This window comes from Phragmites australis, chromosome 1 (assembly GCF_958298935.1).
Source record: "Phragmites australis chromosome 1, lpPhrAust1.1, whole genome shotgun sequence".
Lineage (NCBI taxonomy): Eukaryota > Viridiplantae > Streptophyta > Magnoliopsida > Poales > Poaceae > Phragmites > Phragmites australis.
In genome coordinates this window covers 49255728-49274454 of record NC_084921.1, presented here as the reverse complement: position 1 = coordinate 49274454, position 18727 = coordinate 49255728, and the positions used below count along the sequence as shown (strand labels likewise).

Here is an 18727-nt window from a genome sequence, read left to right as displayed (position 1 = left end):
ACGCCCGGATCAGCTCCAGTGGACTCCTTGTTTGTCAGCCACCTTCTCCTCACGTTCGGCATACCGCTGGTTCTTCACGGGCGCCGTTTCCTTCGAGCCTTACAGGAGGATTGGAAGACTTAGGCATCTCTGCGTGCGAAGTACTTCATCTGGCTGGCCACCCTTAATAGGTGTTGGACGGCAGACCGGCTACCACGTCGTGGGCTCCAGCACCCCCAGAGCTGCCCTCTCTGCGATCAGGTGGATGAGAACATGCAGCACTTACTGATGGAATATGTGTTCGCGAGGGAGACCTGGTTCACAGCCCTGTGTCGTGTTGGTCTACAGGACCTGGCTCTAGGAGGACTCGACAACGACTTTCACAGCTGGTGGCGGCGGGCTTCGCGCAGAGCCTCCAAGGAGTGCCACAAGGGGCTCAACTCCCTTGTGATCCTTGTGGCATAGATGATTTGGAAACTTTGTAACCAGTGTGTCTTCGAGGGTAATAGGCCTAGCATTAGTGCCCTGGTACGGGACATCTTTGATGAGGCTAGGTTTTGGGGTTAGGGTGGAGCAATAGGATTGCGCCTCTTGGTGGGTTGATTGTCTCCTTCTTCCCGTCGCGTGGTCGTAAACCTCCCGGCGCGAATGTAACCTAAAACTAAGCCGGTCGACCGTCAGCACGGCTTTGTATTCGAACCCTCTTTTCTTAATATAATGACATACAACTCTTCTGCGTGTTCGAGAAAAAAAAAACTAAAACATAAATAGGGTAGAGAAAGAAAACCCGACACAAATAATTTTTATCCTGTGATATCGATGACATAAACGTCACATCTAGTCCACGCTAGAGCTCCACCAAGAATATGTTTCCGGTCGCTAAGACTCTTCCGGTCATGGCTCATGAGCCATCAAGCTACAAAGACAAGCCTCACACCAAGCCTCTCTTCCGGTCACTTGTCGTAGTCTTCACTTAGAGCTTGAGCCACCAATGCCAGGGTCTTTGCATCCCTATACAAGCTTCTTGTCACCGCTTCACACCAAATCGGAGGGTCAACAAGCTTGAGCCACCAATTGACCAAGGTGTCGGCGTACCACTTGGTACAATGTAAGATCACTCCTTGATCCCCTCTCTATGCAGTCACACCTAGCAATAACACTCCTAAGCCTATTAGCACTAAGCACTTCCTAATCATGTGTTTAAATGCCTTTGCTGATCACTTTTAGCACTTTGGTGACTTGGATGTCTTCACTATTGTATATGAGCTTCCTCTAGACTCCAACACCTTTAAATGACCGAGTAAAGAAGTATTTATAGCCTCAACTCTACGGACTAGCCATTGTCCCAACGGCTCAACTTTACTGTATACGTCGGATAATCCGGTGTAAAAAACATTATACTCACCTGACCATCCGACGTGTACATCCTTCAAAAACTAGCCATTAAATCCCCACTCAAACCTTGTGTGAACACCGGATGTTCCAGCGTGTTCGCCAGCTCCATCGCCAGACCATCCATCGTGTACACTTGAGCTAGACCGAGCCACTTCTTCTATGTACAAAATACTTCGGCATGTTGATTTTTAGGGCACCGGACCATTTGGTGTGTTGATCTTCACTCTTCTCTGCATAGAATACTCTAGCGTGTTGACTTTCAGAGCGTCGGACCATCCGACGTGTTGATCTTCACACTTCACACTTGCATCCTTCTCTGTAAGAAATACTCCAGCGTATTCAACTTCATATCACCGGACCTTCCGGCATGTTCTTTGGTTTTCTTCCCTCTGACAGAAATACTCCAGCATTGCCAACTTCAAGCGTCAGACCATCTAACATGTACAAGTGCCAGGAGCTGAAAAGCTCCGGCGTGTACAACATCTCTATCGTCGGACCATCCAATGTGACTATTTTTCCTGGGACTTCTCCAATTCAACCAATCTTTGTCCTGGCTTCGGTGACTTCTTCATGTGTTGCATCCATAAGACCTACTAAAGCATATACTTAACAAATATGTTAGCCTCATTGACTATGTTGGCATTACTCACCAAAATCACATACATGCCTTAAGAGGGTCATGTTCATTACAGTGCACTATGGATTTCTCAGTTTAATCCCAGTATTACTTGAACATGTGTTTTCAAGACATTTGCTTGAATGCCTTCACTATGGTCATTTAAGTACCTACACATTCATAGAGGTATCAACAATAAGGGGTTTAGATGGCCAAATTAGAATTGTGAGAAATTATTGTGGACTATATAATTTACAATTATTTACGAACGACTAAAATACATTGTTCTTTCGAGCTGAAACTAGTCTCATACTGGTCCAAAAGCAATCAAGGATTACATCAAGAAGAATTTTCTCACATGCAAGCCTAACAAGACGCTCACATCGCTCTGGAGGGGTAGCTTGGGTGACACCAAAACCCTAGCATCGCCCCCCTCCAACCACCCCTCCCACCTCGCTGTCGCCCGATCGCGTCGCCAGAAGCCCACGCGGGTGCAAGGACAGCGGTGGCGGGGCTTTCCCCCGCGGTTCGCCTCCCTCTAGTGACGTTGGCCTCACTAGCCTTCTTGGTCACCGCACCTTATCCCTCACTGGTGTCGTCCTTCGCCGAGGCCGTGCCTTCTCCTTCTCCTGCGGATCTACTAAGCCTGTTGCCTGTGGTGGCGGGGCAGCAGTAGTAGGGGGAGTGGGTCTCCCTAATTGTCGATTACGCGGTGCGGGAGACCACCACCAGCAACATCTTGTAGCTGCAGATCTGCGTGAATGAGGGCTTCGGCAAGTTTGTCATCACCTGCAGCTAGTTGGCTTCGGCAGGCATCTCTAGCATGTGGAAATGGCATGGGGAGGAGGCCGCGCTTCACCGGATCTTTGTGATGGGTGGATCCGCATGAGGTCAGCCAGATCTAGTCAGATCTAGTACCGGTGACGGTCGGGAGCTCCTGTGCGGAAGAGGAGGCGACGTCCAAGTAGTGGAGGTCGCAACAGAGGTGGAGTGAGAGGCGATTATGGATATACACGGCGAGGAGGCCCAAGGAGGGGGTGGGGCTTGTGGTGTTGGTGCTAGTCGCTGACTAGTGACGGTCTCCACAAGCCGATGTCTGGTGTGCATAAAACACGTGTGGTGGGAAGGTGCGAGGGTTTTGGGTGAAAGCCTTCAGGCAACGCTGGCTTCCATGGGTGTCGTTCCCTTCGTTAGAGGCGTTGCCATGGTGCCCATGCTTGGCCCACCCTTCTAGAGGGTTCTCCGGGTGAAAACACATATCTGCCTTGCTGGATCAAGCGACGACGGTGTTTTCGACATCGTGTCCTCCTTAGAGGCATTGCTTTGGAGGTATTTCTAGTGTTGGATGTCTGTCGGTGAAAGGATCGGTGATGTCCTATGATGAGGGTGAATTAGGACACTTAATACTAGTTAGCACCAAAAACTTCACAAGATAAACCTATATCAATTTCTATCTAAATGTGCTCTAGATTTATCTAGTGTGTCTACTTTACCGTTCAAAAAGTTTGCATCCTATAGCCAATCCTAGCAAACAACTCTATAAAGGTAAACATGCAAGGATATATTGCAAGAAGTAAATGTGGAAACGTAAATAACATAGAGAGAACAAACTCGACATAAGGGATTTTTATCATGTGGTATCGATGGTATAAACGGCACCTCTAGTCCACGTTGGAGCAACCGCCTAGGCTATAGCTCCCGAATGGCACCTGGTCACAGCCCTTGAGCCACCTAAACCTCAAGTAGGTTGAGCCACCAAGCCACTAAAGCAAGAATTCACCACAAGCCTCTCTTCCGATCACTTGTCAGCGTCTTTACTTTAGAGCTTGAACTACCAAGGCAAGGGTCTCCGTGTCCTTGTACAAGAGTCTTGTCGCCGCTCCACACCAAGTCGGAGGGTCAACAAGCTTGAGCCACCAAGGCCCAAGGTGCCGATGAGTTAATAAGACTCTAAGGTATCAGCGTACCACTTGGTACATGTTAGGATCACTCCTTAATCCTCTCTCTAGACAGCAACACCTAACAATAACTCTCTCTAGGCCTATTAGCACTAATCACTTCCTAATCATGTGCTTAATTGTCTTGGATGATCACTTTAAGCACTTTGGTGCCTTTGATGTCTTCTCAAGTGTCTATGAGCTTCCCTGAACTCCAGCACACTCAAATGACCGAGTGGGGGGAGGGGTATTTATAGCCTCAAATCTAAAAGGACAATGACGTCGCCTAGAGGAGGGTGAATATACGTTTTAACAAAACTTCACCCATTTTATTGTTTGGCCTAAACTTGCAGTGAAAATAAACTAACGGGTTTTTTACAAGTGAAAAACTTAAATATGCTATGTTCAACTAGTGCACAATCACCCTAAATAAATGTGAATGTTACAATTCTGGAGTGTGACAAAGATTATCCAAATCTAGCAAGATAATTTTAAATCAGAAGTTTCGATTTTACTGTTTATCAGATGTTCCGATTCCCAAAATCAGAAGTTCCGATCAGTTCAAAACAATAGATTTCATAATCATGAAATTAACTCTATGCATATACAAATAAGAATGCATGCATGTATATCAAATTAATGCACAAGAGTAAGTAAACACGGAGAAAAATAATTTGTTATCGAAGTTCGGATATCTACTAATATCCTACGTTTCCGTTGAGGAAGTTCAATCACACTTGAGCGAGATCTTTTTCAACCCTTTTCCTCACATGGTTGTAGACATGCACTCCTCGCCTCCATTATGGCCAACTCTTCCTTCACTCCGGAGATAGTGAGTTCCACAACCATTTTTGGGTCTCCTCATAATCTTCACTTGAGGAGATCACCGGCAATCCACCATAGAGTCATCTAGGAGACAGTGGTCACCAAGAGTAACAAACTCCTGATCTCGTGCACGATCAACACACACAACTAATGCGACAACTTTGGGCTACCAAAGCACCACACCCTTTACACCTCTCTCCCTCTATTCACTAAGCCACAATGGCTTGATTCTCACCAAATCTTGATAGATAGGGAAGGGGAGCACTCAAAGGTGGAACACTAAGTTCAAACACCTCGCACATGTAGCACAAAGCAAGCCAAGCAACCAGCCCCACAAAATGAGGCTAAGGGGTATAAATACCCTCACTTTGAAAAACTAGCCATTAGTCTCAGACTACACAGATCGGAACTTCCGACCCCCTAGATCGAAACTTCCGAACCCATGAATCCCAACAGGCGAAAACTACCCGTTAAGCCAATTTCCAGCACACATCGGAACTTTGATCCCCCAGATCGGAACTTCCAACTAAAAGCTAACTCCAAACCCGAGAACACCAAATTTCTAACATCGTAATTTCCGTCTAACATCGGAACTTCTGACCTTACACATTGGAACTTTTGATTTCAATACAGTTGACACTCTGAAAATGGTAATAACTTTTGATCACAAAGTCCAATTTCAGCGATTTTGGACTCTATGGAAAGATTATTCAGAGGGTTACACATCTCTACTAAATTCATGATCTCAAACACATTTTATTAAATCTAGGAACACTTCAAAGACCGATTTTGATACTTTCACCTATTTTCCAAAGCTTAATCCCCCAAGATTAAACTAGGAACCAAATGGAACATGCTAAACACCTCTAAGGCTTGGACACAACCACTTTTCTCCACTAAGACTAACAACACAAAGGGTTAGATTTAAAACACCTCATAGATACCTAACTCCTAAAGTGAACTCTCAACACAAACTCATCCTCACTTAGCACATGGTTTGAGCACTCAATACAACAATCGAGCAAGACTTTTGACAGTCCCTCTTGATAGTACGGCTATCAATCCTATAACTCAGTTTTTCACCAAATTCCTTAAGACTGGCAAAACTAGAAAACCTATTCTAGTTATACCTTTGTTTTGAGTAATCCCGTTGGACTTGACGAACACATCATCCAAACCCCGATGCTTCTCATATCTCTTCAAGGCTTGTTATCAACTCCCCTTCTCTTAATGACAATGATCATCCTTGCTTCTATTTTGATCTTCACTTGATCTTCCGAAAGCTTGATAAAGTTTACTTGATTTCTTCCCATACACCAAGCATGAAAGACTTCTCTCTTTTGATCATCTATATCCGATTCACCACTTAGGCATGAACCGCAAGCGTCAAGCACATAAGTTGTCCACTGAGTTTGTCTTGATCTTGCTTCTTCCAACTTGGCATATTGAATATCTTAATTTAACTTATGCCTTCTTATGGAACCTAACCCTAACTCATCCTCAAGCACAAAGCACATAGGTTAGTTCATAAAATATAATCGATAATCTCATACTTTTAGTTACTTGATTTCTACAAGTAACTTAGCCTTCATACTTATTGTCAATTTTCTTGAGTTTCTCATTCATCTCATGAGCATCACTAAGAGCTCTTTTGATCTCATGGCATTCTTCAATGAATCCATGCATTATTTCTTATACATCTCATATGGAATAATCCTAATAACAATTCTCAGCATAATTGTTAGTCCATATGTATTGTCATTACTTACCCAAGCATCACTTAGAGCTCATTCATCTTGATGCATATCTCTCCTCCATGCATCACCTATGGAACTACTTACTAACAATTCTCAATAATATTGTTAGTCTATAGGTATTGTCATTAATTACCAAGACCACACTTAAGGGCTAGATGCATTTCAAAACCCGCGTATTAGCCGTTGCTCCAATGGTCACAAAAGACAATGAACATCGGATGATCCGGTGTTAACACCAATACAAACACCAAACCATCCGATGTGTATAGCAGTAGAAAACTAGCCGTTGGAACCCCGCTCAAATACATTATGAACATCGGATATTCTGGTGTAACTTTCAACTCGATCATCGAACTATCCGATGTGTAGATTTGAGACAACCGAGCCACTTCTTTACTATTCATTTGTTTGGCGTGTATACTTCTGATCACTGGACCATCCAGTGTGTACAATAACACCAGACTAGAATTTGCAATGTCTCCTAGAAAATACTCCGATGAAGCCTCCGGTGTTTACTCAATTTCATTGCCAGACCATCCGATGTGTACAACTCCTCTATTATTTCTCTTGGAAAATGCTCAGGTGTGTACATCACCTTAACACCGGATCATTCGGTGTGTTCTTCAACTTTTTCTTTTGTGTAAAAACACTCCAATGTGTACATTTCTCCTTAACACTGGACCATCTAGTGTGTTGAACTATAGAACCACTTCAGATACAAAATGCTCTGGTGTGTGCACTATACTGAACACTAGATCATCCGGTGAGGTTATTTTTCCTAATAATTCTCCAATTCAATCAATCTTTGTCCCAATTTTGGTCGCTCCTTCATGTATAGCATCCATGACATATACTAAATTATATATTTGACAAATATTTTAGTCACATTGACTATGTTGTCATTAATCACCAAAATCACATATATGCCTTAAGAGGGTCATGCTTGCTACAATCTCTCACTTTTTGGAGATTGATGACAACACAATCAAAGCAAGAGGCAAATACTAAAATATTTCAATTGAGAACCAAATGTAAAAGTCACAAAGACCTTATCTACTTGCTTGGATGCATGGTAAGAACAAATAATGACAACAATTGTAAGGAAATATCTCATCTTTGTCATACATTGTTCTTACCTTCATTTTATCCCCCTTTTGTTGTGACCATCATGGAGACAATTCTTCCCTTTATCGCCATTATCTCCCTTGACTGACCCATGCAAGAGCTCCTTCTATTTGTCTCCCTTTTGTCAATCTTGGCATCCCTATGCATTTTGCTTTCTTGCTTGTTCTTCCTCTAGGCATGTCATCTTGGTTTGGTTGCTAACACTCTCCTCCTTCGTCAACAATCTTAAAAAGGCTAAAAATACATGTTGACTTCAAGGAAAAATGTTAGAGCAAATGGGAGAGAGTTTCATAAATCGTGATTCAATAAGATGATACCACTTATAGGAATGGATATAGATCACAATTTATGAAACTCACATAATATGATCCAAACTCTCTCTATGTGTGTGCATATGATTAGACCTACTTGTGATGAGCCACTTGTTGGTATGTGACAATACTTGCATACTAAACAATATATTAAGATAGAAAGTTTAAACCATATTATGCATTGCGGTAGCTTAAATGTACAAATAATTTGACAATGATACCAATTGAAACCTTCAGGCATTTATACCTCCGGGGACATATAGATTACTCCATGAAACTATAAAATATGTTACTTGCAATATATGTTAGTCTAAAAATCACAACCCATAGGATATACTCCCCCTAAATATGTGCATACAAGTGTCAAATACTTGTGAAAGATATGCACTTATCATTGATAATAATAGGAACTTTTATCCTATAGATTGGACTCATGACACTTAAATAAAAGACTTGAAAACAAGTGTCCTAAAAAGAACCTACAACTAATAAATCATGTAGGTTACTCACGAGGTAGAGAGAAACATAATCAACCTACCATATAAAAACACTTATACTGGGCATTACAAAGAAATAAAATATGCACATGCAATCCTAAACAATGCAAAAGTAATAGATGCAAAACAAAATGCATGAACAAAAATCTAGCTATCATTGCCTCTTAACCTTTGGATGAGAAATTTAGGTATATGATAATCAAGGTCTTCATCAATGCACTCAATCTTGTATACTCAACTTCTTTGCTTGAACCTTCACTTCATCTTGTGAGTTAAATCTCTAAATCCTTCAAGCCGACCCGTGGACTTTTAGTATTCTTTGGAACTCAAACTCATTGGGGTCCCTTCAAGTTGGTGACGACTTCCTTGGGCACCTAAATAGGTTGGTTTCGTCTCCAATCCTTTCTCTCAACTATGTGTGCAACCACTTTTGTATTGTCCTTCTTCTTAAGCTTATAGTGGTTGCTCTTGGTCTTGATCTTATAGTTAGGCTTGGTGTAGATGTTGGAGGTCTTATTTGAGAGATTCATCGTATTTTTATTCTCCTTGGTCTACTTCTTGACTTACTTGCATTGGAAGAACTTATGGCATTCTTAACGACACTTGAAACATATCACGGTGGACCTTCTGCAAGTTTGTTCACCATGTTGTCACGGTTATCTTGAGTAGGTTGGACATGATTCTCGCCCTTTAATCTTGCTAAGTCCTTCTTGAGTTTCTCCACTTCATGCTTAAGACCATAATTTTCTTATGCTACATTCTCAACATATGTCTCTTTGCAAAAGGTTGAGCTAGATAGATCAATCAAATCATCACAAGAAGTGAAAGTATCTACCTTAGGATTAAAATCAAAGAGGGAGGTAAATTGCTCCAAAGATATCTTAGTTTGAGATTCAATGCCCTCAAGTTTTGCCTTATGCTCTTCATGCTCCTTGTTTAGTAATTTGAATTTGTTCGATAATTGTTTATAATTGGAAACAAAAGAAGCATGAATATCATTAATGACATTGAATTTCTTAAGTTTTTTAGCTTATTTCTTTTAAGGTCCTTTGTTGCTCATTGATCAATTCAAAAAGTTCTTCTTGAGAGGATGAATTATTATTAGATTCGTCATCACTTACATCGCTTTTCATATATTTTGTCGTAAGACACTTGTGTGATGATGACCTTGAGTAAGAGCTTCTCTTGAAGGAGTAGATGACGAAGCTCTTATCACTTGAGCTTGAATCTTCATCTTCACTCACCCATCTTCTTATTCTTACGAATGTTTTGCCTCTTCCCCTTGTCTCTCTCTCTCTTTTTCTTCTCCTTCTTGATGTGATCAATTGTGTTGACTAAGTTTTTCATAGAGATTGGATGATCAATCTTAGTGTTGATCCTCTTGAGGTCCTTCTCCAATCTTGAGATGAGCTTGACAATCTTAGGATCTATTAATTCATCACTTGAGCGGTTTTGCTCATCTTCTTCATCGCTCTCTTCATCTTCATCACCATCATCTTTGCTTGAGATTGACTCTTGCTCTTGCCTTCTCATATTCTATTTTATGTGTGGGCAAGGAGCTTTCTTGCTTGTGATGATAAAGTTCTTAGCATTGGATGAGGATGATCCTTCAACCTTCATGTTCATAGTCATCTCATGTGCGGTGATCTTACTAAGAACTTGGCTTGGAGTCATCTTGTTAATGTTGTTATTGTCGTAGATGATAGAGACTGTCAACGTGTACTTTGAAAGAAGAGCTTGAAGTATTCTTCTCACCACTTGATCGTCTCTAATTGGCGTCAAACCTAACATATTGATCTCATTGATAAGAATATTCAAACGTGAGTACATGTCATTAGCACTTTCATGGGGAAGTTGTTTAATGCCATTGAGTTGAGAGACTAGCACATGATATTTCTCATTTCGCTTATCCTTTGTGCCTTCATGTATTTCAATGAGGCTAGTCCAAATATCATGAGCATTGGTGAGAGAATAAACTTGATTAAATGCATCAATGCTTATAGATGATAAAAAGATACTCTTCGCTAAAGCAGTGAATTGACTCTCTTGCACGTTGCTCCATCCCCTGTTCGGTGACTCTCCAAACATCTAAACATTTAGCTTGCAAATCATAAGTTATTAGAATTTTTCAATAGAGAAAGTGAGTGCCATCAAAACGTAAAGCACTACCAGTATCCATTCCTAACCTGAATTTCACAACTCACTAGACGGTGAAGCCTAACCAATTAAAATGAGAACACGGCTCAAATGTCACTTCAATCGGTGTATCCTTGTGTAAGATATGAGCTATAGCTCTGATACCAATTGAAAAGACCAGTGACGTCCTAAGAAGGGGGTGAATTAGAACACTTAATACTAATTGGCTCCAAAAACTTCACAAGATAAATCTATATCAATTTATATCTAAATATGAGCTAGATTGATTTAGTGTGTCTACTCTACCGTTTAAAAGGTTTATAACCTGTAGTCAACCCTACAAACTACTTTTGAAGTTAAACATGCAATGATAGATTGGAAGAAGTAAATATGGGAACATAAATAAGGTAGAGAGCAAACTCGGCATAAGGAATTTGTATCCTATGGTATCGATGACATAAACGTCACCTCTAGTCCATGTTGGAGTAACCACCTAGCCTATAGCTCTCAGACGACACCCGGTCATGGCCCTTGAGCCACCTAGACCTCAAGTAGGTTGAGCCACCAAGTCAAGGTCTCACCATAAGGCTCTCTTCTGGTCATTTGCCGCAGTCTTCAATTCAGAGCTCGAGCTACCATGGTAAGGGTCTTCGCGTCTCCGTACAAGAGTATTGTCGCAGGTCCACACCAAGCCGGAGGGTCAAAAGGCTTGAGCCACCAAGACCCAAGGTGCACGTGAGTCACCAAGACTCCAAGGTGTTGGTGTACCACTTGGTGCAAGCTAGGATCACTTCTTGATCCTCTCTCTAGATAGCAACACCTAGCAACAACTCTATTTAGGTCTATTAGCACTAATCACTTCCTAATCATGTGGTTAATTACCTTGGATAATTACTTTAAACACTTTAGTGGCTTAGATGTCTTCTCAAGTATCTATGAGCTTTCCTGTACTCCAGCACACTCAAATAGTCAAGTGGTGGGTATTTATAGCCTCAAGCCCATGCACTAGTCGTTGCTCCAACAGTCACAAAAGATAGTGAACATTGGGATGATCTGGTGTTAACACTAATACAAACACCAGACAATTTGTTGTGTACAACAGTAGAAAACTAGCTGTTGAAACCTCACTCAAACAAATTGTGAACACCGGATACTCCATCAGTGGACTATCTAGTGTGTAGACTTGAGCCAACCGAGCCACTTCTTCACTGTACATTTGTCTGGCGTATATACTTCTAATTACCGAACCATTCGATGTGTACAATCACATCAGACTAGAATTTGCAAAATCTCATAGAAAATACTTTGGTTAAGCCTCCAGTATTTACTCTTTTTCATCACCGGACCATCCGGTGTGTATAACTTCTCTGCTATACCTACTAAAAAATGCTCTGGTGTGTACATCACCTTAACACCAGACCATCCGGTGTGTTCTTCATCCTTTTCTTCTATGTAAAACACTCTGGTGTGTATACTTGTCCTTAACATCGGACCATCCGGTGTGTCGAACTGTAGAACCACTTCAGATACAAAATGCTATAGTGTGTGCACTATACTGAACACCGGACCATCCGGTGAGGTCATTTTTCCTGAGACTTCTCCAGTTCAATCAATCTTTGTCCCAAATTTAGTCGCTTCTTCATGTATAGCATCCATGAGACCTACAAAAGCATATACTTGATAAACACTGTGCTGAGTGTGAAGGACAAACACATCTGCTTGTGATTGCTCAGTATCCAACCACTGTAAGAAGTCACATAGTGGTGACGAAGTCTTCAACGGAGAGCAAAATGTTCGGTGGTAATTCTTAGTTGTATTTGGAGTACTTTGGCCAGAAGTGATTAGCTGGCAGCGGGAGTCAACATTGGTGCTTCCCTGTGGTGGATCATACTTGTAGTTGTGGCACACGGACTAAGTTTACAAAAATCGACCCTGCGAAAGCAGTTGATTGTGTAGTAAGTTGTGGTCATATCAACTAAAAAGGCTATTTTTGAAAAGTCTACTTCTGAAAAGCCTACATCTGAGAATGCTAATTCAAAAAAGGCTACTGATGAGAAGTCAAATTCTAAAAAGGCTAGGTATGAATAGGCTAGGTCTGAAAAATTGAGTACACGTTTTATTATCACAGTTGGATGTGTTCGTGTAACACAAATTTGACAGTAATATTACCCTGGGGTAAAAGGACGTATGTTACTACAATGTATCTATAAAAGGCTCATGTATCTAGAAACTGAATCCACATCGATCAATGGATGGTAGGGGCTGGAGGTGGCAAGGTAAAAGGGGGCAGGGTGGCCGGCGGTGAGATGGGAGGGTTCGTTTGTTCCAACTGAGTATGAGGAGCCTCTCTACAACTTCTCTTTGCAGGATATGAGTGATTTTCGTCCTCTAAATCACCTAAGGATTTACGAGCACCTGAATGAGCCCTGGCCCAAGTGCTCCCATGACTACGATTGTGTCTTTAAGATGTACGATGAGAACATTCATGGGGGTGTCGATTCTTCAGATGTCCTCTTGGTAGGGTGAGAACTATATCACCATGACTATCTGTATCATTTTTTGAAAATATTATACATTGTGGCCTTCACATATCTGCAGGCATCCGGCGACGACCCTGATAACTACCAATACACGAGATGGGTCGATCCTCCTGTTTTGTAACATATCTAAGATTATGTCCACCACCTATGAGACCAAATCTTTGACTTGCAGAGAGAGGTGGAGAATATGTCAAAGTCCTCCAGTAATACACCTAGAGGACCCTTCTGTATGCATTGATCCATGGTGCACCTGCCCGTGCCATAATAGGGATGCTCCTCCTCCTCCTCCTCCATCAACGCAATATGTGCTAAAGATTATCAGGACTCAGGAGCCTCCTCGTAGTTCACCCTAAATTAGTATGACTAGAACCACTATCAGCACGACGTTGTAATTTGTGTATCATCCCATTGATCTTCGTCCTTTTACATTCCCTAAGGCATGTTAGGCGAAAATTTGGTACACCACTAGGTGTATCATATATATCATTGTACATTAAGTCGACATGTTTATTATGATTATTATGGAATGCTTGTGGTACGACTTTGTGGTCCGAATAGAATAAAAAACACAACACATGAAAGATATTATAACACTAATAATAACATAGTAGCATGAAGAAACTAGCATTACACTGGCATTAACATGATCCATCGGGTCGATGTCTGCAATCTCTCTAGCATAGGGATCATGCTCCTCGAGATTGTGTTGTTCTGGGTCTCAGTGAATATGATCCACCTAAACAACTACAGAAGGTACGCCTTCAAGTGGCAAGAGACATCCTCATCGCTTGCCAATGAGTGCATGATGTTCGTATGTCAAAGAACAAATAATTACAAATATGTTCATCGGTTAATAACGTAAATGATATAACAAAACATTACAAGATGAATGTACCACAAACTAAACAAGAAAGGTCTTCATTGGGCCGTACATCTCGAACCCTAGAAAAGCCCAGAATAGGGCTAGGCCCTTCCTTTGTTGAACGACAGAGAAGCGTCACAACAACTCATCAAGCCGCACCATGCCCACGACCCTTGTTCCAAAAATAACACCCGCGCAAGGCAGGCCCATCAGTAGGGAGACGTCCTCGAGCGTGGATGTCATGTCGCTGCACGGGAGGTGGAATGTGTGTGTCTTAGGACACCACCTGTTGACAAGGGCCACTAGTAGTGCCCAATGGTAGCTAAATAGCGTGGGTGCCTCTGAGGCCCCCACCAACGCGTCCACCTCCACCTGCTGACACAACGGAACTAGATCAGCAGCACGCAACATGCAAACATAATACAATTAGCAAGCAATACCGAGAACAAGCCGTATCAAACGTTACATTCAAATGGTACAACATCAAAATCCAGCACGCGTCAACCCTCATGAGCTCATCCAGCACACGGGATCGTAGTACCAGGAGCTCCTAAGCCTACACGGCGATGCGGTACAAACAGTGCATAAAGTCTAGGGGTGTAATCGTGGATGGATATCGCTAATCCTATATCCTATCTCACTTTTTTTCATCAGAATTGGAGCCGAACATGATGGTGTTGGATACAGATATGGTTGTGGATAGTCTTGATCATGAATACAAATCAATACGGATCGACTATGTGATGAGTCAGATGCAGACAATGCGGTCACGAATATTTATTCGAATATTGAGTAAAAATAACAACCAAATATATCGCATATGTTATGATTTTTCAACCATTCCACGTATTCAAAACTCAAGTAAATTAGAGGTCCAACAAGCAAATCAGTAATATACTCCTATGGAAGGAGTTATGTTAGAGCAAATCAGGTAAGCTACGAGTGCTTAATATGCTAGTTGAAACTTTTATTGATTATTTGAACATATTGATAACTTCAAATGAAAAAAGTATCAACCATAAACTTGTAGATCTCATTGCGAGCTACAATTTTCATATAAAGATTGTCTCCATCCGACTCCATATGAAAAAATTATAAGCTCCGAAAGATAGGCTCAAATAGTTGTCAGATAGTCTTCAGATATATCCGAGTTTATTCTTGGATATCCGATATCCGACAGATATCTGGTTCCTATATCCAAATCTGATATCCGATACAACTATCCGAGATCCAATCCGATATCCGAGATTTCTGTTGGATATTCGATATCCAAGATCTAATTAGCATCTCAAACTGATCGCGTGATCGGGTGGGCGGGAAAAATCCGACCCATTTGCACCATTACTAACATCCAACAGAGGGTCAAGCAGCTCCAGTTGCGTCATACCTGTATGTTCACAAGTTATTTACAGTTTGATAAGTAAAACAAATACAGAGTAACAAGTAAGCATGCAATATGTAATATGAGATAATAGATTGTTCAAAGCGTACACAAATATGTTAACAAATTATAACTTAACACGTTACAACTTGAAACATAGTGACAGCCACACTACTACAACAGCCAGGTACAATATTATGCACACGAATAACCATCACAGCACAAACTATAACAATAATCAAACTCAATGAGTCGATGAAGTGGACGATCGACGAGCACGAGGACATCTCCCATCTGCAGCTGAGCTGGAAGGACCTCCTCCGCAGAGTTGACACTTGGAACACCAACAGTGCATTTATTATAAGTGTGTCACATTCTGTTGCACTTACTGCACCATTTCACGCGACAACTAGCTTCTTCTTCATCCATATCATTACGGTGCCTCGTAGTCCTGCGTCGTCCCTTTTTCTGCTTTATTTTCTCAGGATCTGGGATGAACACACAATCGGTCCCAGGTTCCTTCGTGATGGAACCATAAATCCCGAAATCATAGACCTCATGGTTCCCGTTGTTAAACAGAGCTTCCTTCTTGAAATAGTTGGAGATGTACCTTCGAGTTCTCATCCCCGTCATAGCGCACACGACAATCATATGTGAGCATGGCTTGTGTAGTAGCACCGGCATGTAGCAGCTACAAACACACCTGTTATCGAAGAGGGTGCACTCTTAAATAACAGTCTCATGCTTGCCCCCCCCCCATCCTTCCTTTGTCCCTTCAAAGAACTTTATATATGTGTTGTGCAGTTCTCATGTCCTTTACTTAGTGCATTTTTCCTTCTCTGTCTTATCTTTCATGTACTTAGTCATCTTCGTCCTATAAATTAAACGAGCATCATTTAGCGCCGTGTGAGCTATTGCAAAGCGCTTCCTAAAATACATGCATGTTCCTTAAAGTATGAACTCTACAATCCCCACTAGCGATAACCCATTGACACTTTTCATCACTCAGTTGTAAACATCTAATAAATTTGTAGTCATAATACCGTATCTAGCTCTGTTTGTGTCATAAAATAGAACTATCTTCTCATTCGACTCATTCTCAATCTACTCGCTAAATGACCTAGTCGATGACCCGGTCCTCCGCATTATGCCAGCTTAATTATCCATTGGTAGGACTCAAAAGGTACTGGTTTATCCTTCGATCCCCTCACGGGCCTTCGTACATGCTCCTATGTTTATTTCCTCATCAGCTTATCTACTTTCTTCCAAAGACAAATTTCTGCTGCTGATTCTGACCACACAACCTCTTAAATATGTTCATGAGGTTCTTATTTTTGAATTAGAGAAAAAATTTACACCCAAATGCCTCGTGCAAAAGCTAAAAGTAACACTTGGTTATTCTCATTAAATCCAATTATAATTAGAATCCATCTCTTATACATGCTGATAAAAAAAGTATCATCAATACAGAGATTATACCAATATTACTTGAAAGCTTTGATACATTATTTTAATGCGAATAAGCAAATTGCAATTTCACTGCTGGTATCGTGGCAATTGCCCCACCGCACCATGTCGGCCGCCGAAACCGCCGTTTCGCCGCCGCAGTCGCAGCCGCTACCGGATCCACCGGATGCCGCCGACGCCGCCCATTCCAACTCCCACTCCACGGCCGATGAGACGCAAACCCCAAACGAGGCCCAGGCACAGCCCCAATCGCACTACCCGGCTCCGCCTCCTTCGGGGGAGGACGACGACGGGGCGGCTACCTCCGGCGCGTTCGCTGTAGGGGACGCCGCGGCGGCGGCGGTGGCGAACGAGACGATGGATGAGCGGGTGAGGGGGCCGTGGTCTCCGGAGGAGGACGCTGTTCTGAGCAGCCTGGTGGAGAAGCTCGGAGCCCGGAACTGGACGCTGATCGCACGCGGCATCCCGGGGCGCTCCGGCAAGTCCTGCCGCCTTCGCTGGTGCAACCAGCTCGATCCCCAAGTCAAGCGCAAGCCCTTCACTGGTACCGCCTCTTTTCATATATTTGTGCTATTTTTAGCCCATGGGAAATGTGCCAAGGCCTAACCTTGGCCTGAAATTCTGCGTTTGCAAATTGTAATAAGTTGCTATGCTGGTTTTTGGTTAGCGTCATGGACATGATACATTGTGCACTCAGTTGTTTGTGTGAATGTTATGCGCATGTATGTCGTAGACTCGTAGTTGCTTGTTAAACATGTGATATTTGGTTGCAGAAGAGGAGGACCGCATTATAATGGCTGCTCATGCTGTCCATGGGAATAAGTGGGCGTCTATCGCAAAGCTTTTAGTTGGGAGAACCGACAATGCAATCAAGAACCACTGGAATTCCACCCTGAGGCGTCGATACCGCAACGGTGGCAGATGCACACATGGTGCTGCTGTGGAGCAAAGTATCCCAGAGGTGTCCAGGGCAGTTTCTGAAGAACCTTGGCCTTTAGGGGATCTTAATTCCTTCAATGCTATGGATGTGAGGGATGAACCTATGCAAACACTACCACAAAGTTCTACTGGGGCATGGTACGTTGGAGATCAGAATTATAGTACTGAAGTTGTTGATCCACCTTACCTGACCCGACCAGCTGCAAAGATTGGTGCTTTCAGACCATACAATCTAGGACATGCAGAATCAACCCAACAGGAAACGCCAAGCTCTGTCTTCAAGTTCGACTCAACCCTTAAAGCTTTGAATCCTGAAAATGAGGTATTCAAGTTTGTTGATCCTGCGTGCTTTGCTGCTGAGGTGCCAAACAAATGTGGACACTGTTGCTGCAGTGCTCAGGAGCTGCCTCATAATAACTCATTGCTGGGTCCTGAATTCAATGAATTTGAAGATCATCCACCAGTTTTAAATAGTAGCTTTGCTTCATTAGTATCAGAAATTAGCAGCATTGCCTGGATGAGAAGTGGTATGCAAAGCAGCGATACTAGTAGCTTATTGCGGTCGTTTCCACCAGCCTGACAAAGTAGGAATTATGTGGACTAACATGTTGGTATATTTTACAGTTGTTCACTATATTCAGACATAATGAGGTCAAGTCATTGATTATAATCCTGAGTTTCACCATCAATAGATGGCAATGTGTTTGCTTTTACTGGCTTTAGTGTCTATTTATTTCTGCTGCTTCCACCATAGTATGTTACTGTGTTAGTTTATAAAATAGGTATGTACTGTGTCGCAATGTGCCGCACCATAGTCCACCATAGTATGTTACTCATTGCTTCCACAATTGGTGAATGGGAGGGGTGCATGGTGCGGAACTGTTTCTTCTCTTTTTTTTTCTTATGTCTTTTCTGGCTAGTGCCTATATCTTTGCCTCTTTGGTGAACATGTAGGTTCTG

The 18727-nt window shown here is 42.2% G+C and overlaps 1 protein-coding gene across 1 annotated transcript; it reads left to right on the top strand.

The window, feature by feature from the left end:
* Window positions 1-16888: 16888 nt before the first annotated feature.
* On the top strand, window positions 16889-18480 carry LOC133924598 (transcription factor MYB25-like). The gene is made up of 2 exons (XM_062370211.1): window positions 16889-17372; window positions 17602-18480. The coding sequence occupies exons 1-2, from the start codon at window positions 16934-16936 to the stop codon at window positions 18345-18347; spliced, it is 1185 nt and encodes a 394-aa protein (XP_062226195.1). The 5' UTR covers window positions 16889-16933; the 3' UTR covers window positions 18348-18480.
* Window positions 18481-18727: the final 247 nt, after the last annotated feature.